Source organism: Mus pahari, chromosome 14 (genome assembly GCF_900095145.1).
Source record: "Mus pahari chromosome 14, PAHARI_EIJ_v1.1, whole genome shotgun sequence".
Lineage (NCBI taxonomy): Eukaryota > Metazoa > Chordata > Mammalia > Rodentia > Muridae > Mus > Mus pahari.
The window spans coordinates 23,245,694-23,254,801 of NC_034603.1; the positions used below are offsets into that span (position 1 = coordinate 23,245,694).

Here is a 9,108-nt window from a genome sequence, read left to right on the forward strand (position 1 = left end):
TCCCTCCCTCCCTCCCTCCCTCCCTTCTTTCGGATGTTTGTTTGTCTTTAGAAAAAAGTTCTTCTGTAGTTCTGTAGCTGGTCTGAAATTCAGTATGTAGCAGAGGCTGACCTTGAATTCTCAGTCCACCTGTCTCCCTCTCCGGAGTGCTAGTGTTATGCTGTGCCTGGCTCATGTCTTCATTTTGAAGAGCTACACAGGGGCACTGTGACTTATTTAGCTAGTTTTCTATGAATTAACATTTCATTTTTGTAGCCTTCCCTTACATAAAAGCTATGGAGGACTTTTTCTTTTTAATTACTTTGCATTTAGTGTGTGTGTGTGTGTGTGTGTGTGTGTGTGTGTGTGTGTGTGTGTGAGAGAGAGAGAGAGAGAGAGAGAGAGAGAGAGAGAGAGCCCGAGAGAGAGAGAGAGCCCGAGTGTGGGGGGGGGGCAATAGGGGAGGGGGGAGGAGAGAGAGCCAGCATAAGACTTCTCAGTCTGAAGACTGTGTGGGTGGGTTGGTGATCTTTCCGGCTGTCTCCAGGGTGCAGGGGCGGGTTTGGGCTCTGTCCAGGGCTGTCAGAGTGAGCCATCGTCTCCTGAGAGCACCCACTCTCTGCAGGTTGTACCAGTCGGTGAAGCTGCTGTACTCCATAGGCATCTTCTTCACCTATGCTCTCCAGTTCTATGTCGCGGCTGAGATCATCATCCCGGCCATTGTGTCCCGGGTGCCTGAGCATTTCGAGCTGATGGTGGACCTTTGTGTGCGCACCGCCATGGTCTGTGTGACATGTGAGTAGAAGAGATGATTTCTGCATTTCCTTAAAGGTTAGAGGACATCTGAATTGTCCCCAGTGAGAGCCTGGCACACAGACACATTGCTAGAGTTGAGGTATAAACCAGGGCATGAAGAATTGGTCTCAGTGACCGCAAAGAACTCAGGAGTGAGGACAGGAGTTTACAGATGATGTCTAAAGTCCAATAGAGAACAAAGACACTGTTATCATCCCATCTGAAGTGGACAACAATCTAAAAGCCACTCCAGAGGGCTGGGCATGCAGCTCAGTTTGTAGTGTGCTAAGTGAGCGAGCATTCATAAAGCCCAGGGGTTCCATCTTCAGCACCACATCAACTGGGTGTGGTGTGGTGCACACCTGCAATCCCAGCACTGAGGAGGCAGAGGCAGAAGGACTAAGGGTTTGAGGTCAGCCTGGGAAATATGAGACCTTGTTTTGATAGCTAGAAAAATAGATAATGGATAGATGGCTAGCTGGATAGGTAGATGAAAGGATGGATGGATGGGTGGATGGGTGGGTGGATGGATGGATGGATGGATAGATGGTAGATAATTGGATAAAAAGATGGATTGGATATGTGGATGAATTGCTGGTTAGATAGATGGTTAGCCACTTCAACCACATCCTTAGTGAGAACTGGAAACTTTAGTATAAGGCACTGTTACTATCCCATCTACAATAGGTATAAGTATTTAAAAGATGCTTCAGGGTCTGGGTGCTCGCCTAGCATGTATCCACAGCACCCAGTAAACTAGGAATGGTGGTACACGCCAGAATCTGCTCACTGGGATGCAGAGGCGGGAAAGTCCAGGTTTCAAGGCTAGCCTGGGTTGGTTACACAATACTTCTCTTTCTCTCTCAGTCAGTAGCTAGCTACTCCATCTTGTCTATAATGAGGACACGTTAGTTTCATAGAAGGTATATGTTTGTTGTTTTAAATAGCAATCCATTGTGAGCTGGGTAGATGATCCCAGACATTTTGGTATGTTCATTTTGAACACCTGTTAGTCTGGCTGTTTACCGCTGTTTTTTTCTCTTTCCTCCATCCTGAGCTAAGAGGTGTGACTTCAACATTAAAATCAATATCACTAGCACCTTATTTTCTATTTGTGGAAAGTAAGGTCAATTTTTAAAAATTACGTTTTCCCCATTGCTTCTGTGAGTTCCACCAGGGCATCCCTAACCACCTGGTCCCTAACTTCTGATTTGGATTTCTGGGAGACTGGCAGTTTTCAAATTAGACTTTTATGTTAGTTTTATGGCTTAGGGCAAGCATGTCATTGCTTATTGCATTAAGACTTCCCTTAGATTATTTAATCCTAGCCTCCACCCTTGGAATAATTATGGTCTATATGATTTTTCCTTCTACCTCAGACATAGCCATATAAATACACATACACACACACACACACACACACACACACACACACACACAATTTTTAAACTGAACTGGAGTTGAATTTTTTTGTTTTATTTACTATTATATGCATGCATGATGGTGGGGTACATGTAGAGGTCAGAAGTCAACTTTGTCGTGTTAGATGACCCATAACCTCTGATATTAGTCCCTCTACCTCCTGGGACTACAGCTTGACCCACTATACTTGGCTAGTCATTGTTCTTCTGCAAGGACAGCAGGTGGAAGGCCAGCCTTCTCAGTGTCTGTGTAGAAAGAACTCTCTAGAAGTAAGGAGATGACCTTGATCCTCTCACTTAACCTTGGCCAGATCTCCTAAGGCTTTCTTGTAGACGGAATGTGGTCATTATGGACTCCCCAGCCCCGTGGAGAGCTCATAGCACCCAGAAGTCTGGCTTCTCCTTCTGCTCTCTGGCAGACTCCAGTCCCTCTCCTGCAGCTAAGCTGGAGAGGCTCTGGAGCAACCATGCAGGCTGCACTGTGCTCCAGTCCTCCGCAGCAGCTCCAGATGCACTCTTACTGGGTCCTCCCCTAAGGTGGGATTAGGATTAGCTCCAGCTTTGAGGAGACGACTTCTGTGTGCATAGTGGCTTGTCTCTGCGAACTCTGAGAGCCTGGTTCTTGAATTTAAAGGGCTCTGCAAGACAGAATGTTGAACATTCAAATAATTTGCCTTTCCCCAATGTGGCTCCTCCAGAAAAAGTAGGTCTGTCTTTGTAAAATGTCCCAGAGCATAGGACCTACCCTGACCTGCAGGAGGTGGCAGTCCCCAGCTCTGGACCTCATCCTGTCCTTAGAGCCTCTTGGTTTCTCTGCTTTTCTTCTCCTGGCTCAGGGCCTCACTCCCCCTCTTTGGACTGTGTTTGGTCTCTGAGACTGTGTTCCGCTCTCCTATCTCCTCTGATCTGCTCTGTGCATCATTGTCCTGGGAAGGAAGGCTGCCCCTTCATCTGCCCTCTCCATAGCTTTTACTGGCTTCCCAGGAGACTTTGAAGTAATTGTGGGAGGCAGGGGAAGCCTTTCAGGGTAGCACCAGCTCAAGTATGTACTTGTGTGGGTTCATTTTGTCCTTGTTCCTCGGCTTTTTTAATTCTTGTGGCAAAGTTGGTTGGTGAATCACTTTCCATCTTTATGTGTCTATCTTTAAATATACCTGTACATTTTATTGGCAGTCTGTTTTTATTGCTGTCTCTAATGTTTTCCTTACTTTTTCTCCTCTTCTTCAACATATATACCCAACAAAAATAGGGAGATAGATAAATAAATAAGTAAGGTCCAGCCCCTTGTTTAATGTTATGTGTATGGATGTTTTACCACATATGTGCCTGGTCTCTGGGCATCGGATCTCCTGGAACCAGAGATAAGCACCATGTGGGTGGTGCAAATAAAACCCACATCCTCCAGGAGAGCAGCCAAAGCGCCTAACCACTGAGCACCGTCTCCAGTCCCCAGCCTCAGTTTTTAAAAAAGATCTTATATTCAATTGTGTGTGTGTGTGTGTGTGTGTGTGTGTGTGCGCGCGCGCACGTGAGTGCCCACAGAGGCCAGATGAGGACATCAGGTCTCCTAGATCAGGAGTTACAGGAGTTGTAAGCTTCCTGATATGAGTTCTGGGAACTGAACTTGGATCCTCTGCAAGAGCAATAAGTGACCTTACCTGTTACGTCATCTTCTCCAACCTCGGTAGCTTCATTTTAACTCCACTTGGAGTTCATCCTTCTCCCTGCTCTCCCCAGCTACCTTTGAACTGCAGTTGAGGGAGAGGTGACCATTTACTCAAGCTCTGCTGTATTCATAAATGCAGATGTCCTTACCCCCAGAATGAGTGTGTTCAAGGCCACTGTGAATTCTGAAGATGAATTTCTAAACCTTGAAAAGCCTACACAGTGCACCGTCCCAAGACTGACGTGGCTGGTTGATACAGTGGGCTTTTTCTAGAGGGCAGTCTTCAGGCAGAACCACCCCTGTCCTCCACCATGAAAGTATTTGGTGAAATTATCATGGGTTTTATCGTGGTGTCTTCTGAAGAGGAGGAGATGGGAATGTGTGGTGGTCCCTTGTTTTTAGTGCTTGGAGACTATGTGTTTGTGGCTCTATCAGTGTGAGGAAGTGAGTGGTCGGAGAGTAGTAACCAACTGTAATCCCAGTGTTTGGGAGGCTGAGGCAAAAGGATCTCAGGTTCAGTGACAGCCTAAGATATATCATAAGACATTCGAGACATAGTAAGGTACAACTTGTGACAGTGCTGTCAAAAATAAATATATAAATTATATATACATATGCATGCATCCAGACAGACAGACAGACAGACGTGGGATTAGAGCCAGGAGACCACAGTAATTCTGTAAATCTGATCACATACTGCCTCGAGGTTGGACTAGATAGCATCTTAACTTCCTTCGAGTTCTCAGTTCTAAACATGGACCCAGGCCAAATTTTCTGGGCAGTGAGCATATCTCCTACAGCCCCAGGCACTCTTGAACAAAGATGTTCCTCTCTCTCTGCAGGTGTTCTGGCCATCCTCATCCCCCGCCTGGACCTGGTCATCTCCCTAGTGGGCTCTGTGAGCAGCAGTGCCCTGGCCCTCATCATCCCGCCCCTGCTGGAGGTGGCCACCTACTATGGAGAGGGCATTAGCCCCCTGACCATCACCAAGGACGCCCTCATCAGCATCCTGGGGTTCGTGGGGTTCGTGGTGGGGACCTACGAGTCTCTGTGTGAGCTGATCCAGCCAAGCCATAGCGACTCCTCTGCCAATTCCACCAGTGCCTTCATATAAGGATCTGGGTGTGCTCCCTCCACCTGCCCAGCCCCACCCTGTGTGTCTCCCAGTAGTGTCCCCACATCCTCAGGTATAGTTCAGCCTCTGGAAAAAGGCAGGGTTGCTGCCTGGGCATTCCTCTATCTGGCACTGGACACTTGGGTAACCTGGGCTAGATGAGACTGAGACTGGGGCGAGGCCGGGGAGCAGCCCCTCCACTTGTGATGGTGCCGTCGCTGCTCTCCTTCATCACACCTCCTCCCTCGGCACTGCCACCTCCCGCCTCCCTTCCCCCCACCGTCTGACCTGCCATGCCTAAATTATTCCCATTGCACAGCTCACTTTATTTAAAAGGTAGTCTCCAGCTCCTGATGTCTCCTCCCTTCCTGGGTCAGGTCTAGATTAAATAAGTGGGGACTCTCATGTTTTACAAAACCAGGCCTCTTTCTCATCAGGCTCCCAGATGCTGTACCTCACTATTCCACCCAGCTGAGTCCTCACCCCCAATAGTTTACAGCCAGACCTGAATGCTGAAGGTTTCCATCTGCTGTCTGACTTGGGGAACCCTCCCACAGGCTAGGTCACCCCTTTTCTCATTTCCTCTGTGTAGGTCACAGCACTGCCCCTTGACTCCTTTGGCTCTTACAGACGATGCCATGCTGCCCGGACTGGAGGTAGTTATAGTGTATTTAAGCTTAGGGTTCGGGCTCTGACTTCAGACCTGGCATCACAGCGGATCCCTTCTTCAGCAACTCGCACTTGCCTTCTCCTGCTCCAGGGGACCGTGGATATGCCCTCCGGCCTCTTAGCCGAGAGGCCATTTTGTTGTTTGTTTGTCTGTTTTGTTTTGTTTTGTTTCAAGACAGGGTCTTATGTCACCAAAGTTGGCTTTGAACTTGCTTGCTATGTAGTCAAGGATGACGATGGACTCTCGGTCCTCCTGCCTTTGCCTCAAGTACTGAGATTACTAGCATGAGCTGCCACATGCCACACCCAGCTGGCTCAGAGATCTCAAGCAGATCATGTGAGCATGCACCACCTCTGGAAGACCCATGCATGTGTGGACTTCCATTCATGAGATTGACTCCATATGGGCACTTGGACGTACTTGTGTATGCAAGGCTAAGGACGGGGCACAGTTCCTCTTCATAGACACTACACACAAGGGTCATTGTTTACAGTTCCTGGGGAGAGAGCAGAAGCCCTGCCTTTCCCCAAGCTGCCTCTGTATCTTGGGCTTCCAAGGAACCACTAAACACTAACTGTGGCCCATACCTGCCCCTATTATGCCTCTCACAGAGTCACCTGGCTTCTAGGTCAGTCATCTTAGGGTGTGCCTTTAGAGGCCACTGAGAGAGTCCATGACTTGCTACTGCACCCCTGTTGATGTCAGGATTCCCAAAGGACAGCTGTTAGCTCCCCATCTCTGAGTTGTATGTGTGTGTGTGATTGTGCACACATGTGTGCATGCACACAACAGAGCAGTTTGTGTCTCCTCTCTGGTTTCCAGGCTCTTACCTAGAGATAAGATTTGCCTTGAAACTCGAGTTAGAGAAAGAAGCAAGAATGTATCAGGGTATTGCTTTTGCGTTTGACAGAAGCTAGTGGCCCAACCTTGCAGCCAAGCCCCTTCCTGCTGTTCTGTCCAGAGCCTCCTGTGTGACTTCCAGGTCTCAGGATGGGAAGGATGGCCTCTGGCTGCAGCAGCCACGGGCCTTAGCAGTGTTGCTAGGAGGAGGCATTGCTGTCTTGGCCCCGAGGAGAGCAATGCTTTTTTCCCTTTCTGGCATCAGCATCCCCACAGGTGCTTATGTGGCCTGGTTCCAGCTGGGACTCACAGACGCCTTGCTTTCTGAAGTCTCAGGCTGGAAAGTGACCAAAGTAGGTTCAGACGCTGGCCAGCAACCCAACTGTGAGCCAGGCTCTCTCCTAGAAGTCACCTGAGTTTGGCTTCCTGGGTGGGAGGAAAGTATATTCTGAACTGTTAGAGGCACTCCTATCCCGGTCTAGACCCACTCTCCAAGGCTAGCTACTCTTCAGGGCCCCTGGCCTGGCACCGTGTGGCATGCCTTCTGTAGCATTTGGCTGATGGCAGCTTCCTTGGTGCCTTGGTATGGCTCACATCTTTTGACCTCTTGCTATGCCCCCGTGGCACTGTCAGTTTGGTGACCTGACTCTCTGAGCAAGATCAGGGCCTTTCTGGATGGACACCAGGAAGCTGCTAAGCACATAGCGCCAGGCGCCACACACAGCCCAGGCGCCCACAGGAGCCCTGAGTCAGAGCCCTCCTCACCCCTCCCACTGTCAGTTTGGAGCCAGATGGCCCCTGGTGGGAAAACAGATAAATGAGAGCTTGGGCAGAACAATATAGACAAGGCTTGTGGAGACTAAGCCTGAATCCAGATGCCCCAGAGGCAGACTTGTCCTTGTCTGTATCCACAGCCTGTTATCCCAGACTTGAATGTGAGCACTTGCTGGGAAGCATGTGGTCCAGCCCGAGCAGCCCACCGTACCCTTAGCTGTGGCATCACTTGTGCTACTTTCTGGGTCAGGAGAGGTAGAGGTTAGCCTAGGCCCACCGTCTAGCCTCTCTAGCCACACCTACAGCAGCTGCTTCTGTCTGCTCTCTTCCTCTGGAAGTCTTGGGTTAAGTGTGATCGGTGGTCTGAAGGTAGATCCCAGAGCCTGTCCTTAGGCCCTCTCATCCTCAGACTTCTCCCTCCCTTCAGTGTCTGCTCTTTGGACACCATTGTTTCACCTGATCCTTCCAGGGAGTGCAGAGCTCAGATCATGTTTACAGTGCTCACTAACCCTTTCGTGCGCGCATGCGCTCTCTCGCTGAGGGCTCTGGGTTTGTTTTCCCTGCTGGCCAGCCCCAGCCACCACCCCCACTGGGACACTGAGGCTTTCTGGGGCCTGATATGGGAACCAGACAAAGTGGTCCGCAGCAATCAGGAGGGTGGCGCCAAGCTGGCTTGAGAATTTAATTTTCCAAAGTACATTACAAATCAGATACCATTAGGGGAAAGCAGGCCATGTGGCTCATTTTTGAAACTGTGGTCAATACTTGAAGGCATTTTAGTCCTGCTGGCCGCGCCAGCTTCTGTCTGGCCGGTGTCTTCTTTTTCTGTGTATCCCAAGCCATTCACTGGTCAGAGACATTAAACCATGCTCATAGGCAGTTATCAAAAAAAGAAGCAGAAAATGAGGCTGGAAGGGACCTGGTGTTTGCCCTGTTCTTTGGTTTAAATCTAGCCGATGTTGAAGAAGCTAGATTTTTTTTTTTTATGAATAATAAAATCCCACATCTGTATCGTAAAACTGTCAGTAGATGTTCAAATCAAGGAGTGAGAGAACTGCCTACAGAGACTCTTAGCAGCCAGGCAGTACCGTGTGCTGGGCGCTTACCTGGGTGTGCATTGCGTACACGCGTGGGTCATGTCAGAGCTTCGGATGTGCATTGTGTACACGCGTGGGTCATGTCAGAGCTTCAGATGTACATTGTGTACACACGTGGGTCATGTCAGAGCTTTGGATGTGCATTGTGTACACGCGTGGGTCATGTCAGAGCTTCTAGGTCCCATTTGGGTTGCACATATGGATCTTGTGTTAAATTTCCACTTCAATAAATGAATTTTATTTTTTATTTTTGAGAGGTTGCAAACTGTCTTTGTTTTCACACTTCAGAAAAAAAAAAAATCACTCAGGTTAGGACCATCTGACGAAGGGACGGGGTCTGAGAAAGGGAAAGCAATCCTGTCCCTAAAGCACTTCGATATTCTCCTGAAATCCTGGGTCACCTTCTGCATATACCGGTGGGTAGTTTTACGGGTCAGCTTGGTTTTTCAGTCAAATATGAGCCTGGATGTTTGCAAATGTTAACATCTAGAGCAGTTGACAAAGTAAAGATTACCCTTGCTAGTGTGGGTGGCTTCGTCACACCCGAAAGTTCTTAAACTGGCCTCCCTGAGGAGGAATCCTATCTCCAGACCACAAGAGCAGCTTCTCTGCTTCCACGTGTGAATGGAGACGGAGACCAGCCCTAGGAACTGGACACGTGTCAGCCACAGCTATGCCTGTCCTCCCTTGAAATCTGTTTCTATGTTCGTTCTCTCTCTCTCTCTCTCTCTCTCTCTCTCTCTCTCTCTCTC

At 48.9% G+C, this 9,108-nt stretch overlaps 1 protein-coding gene across 1 annotated transcript in view; it reads left to right on the forward strand.

The window, feature by feature from the left end:
• The window catches only part of LOC110331680 (proton-coupled amino acid transporter 1), a 29,906-nt gene extending 24,060 nt beyond the window's left edge, over window positions 1–5,846 (forward strand). The window contains exons 10-11 of the mRNA XM_021212481.2: window positions 605–774; window positions 4,704–5,846. Of these exons, the coding sequence (XP_021068140.2) occupies window positions 605–774; window positions 4,704–4,975 (442 nt within the window). The 3' untranslated portion in view covers window positions 4,976–5,846. The remainder of the gene's footprint in view (window positions 1–604; window positions 775–4,703) is intronic.
• Window positions 5,847–9,108: the final 3,262 nt, after the last annotated feature.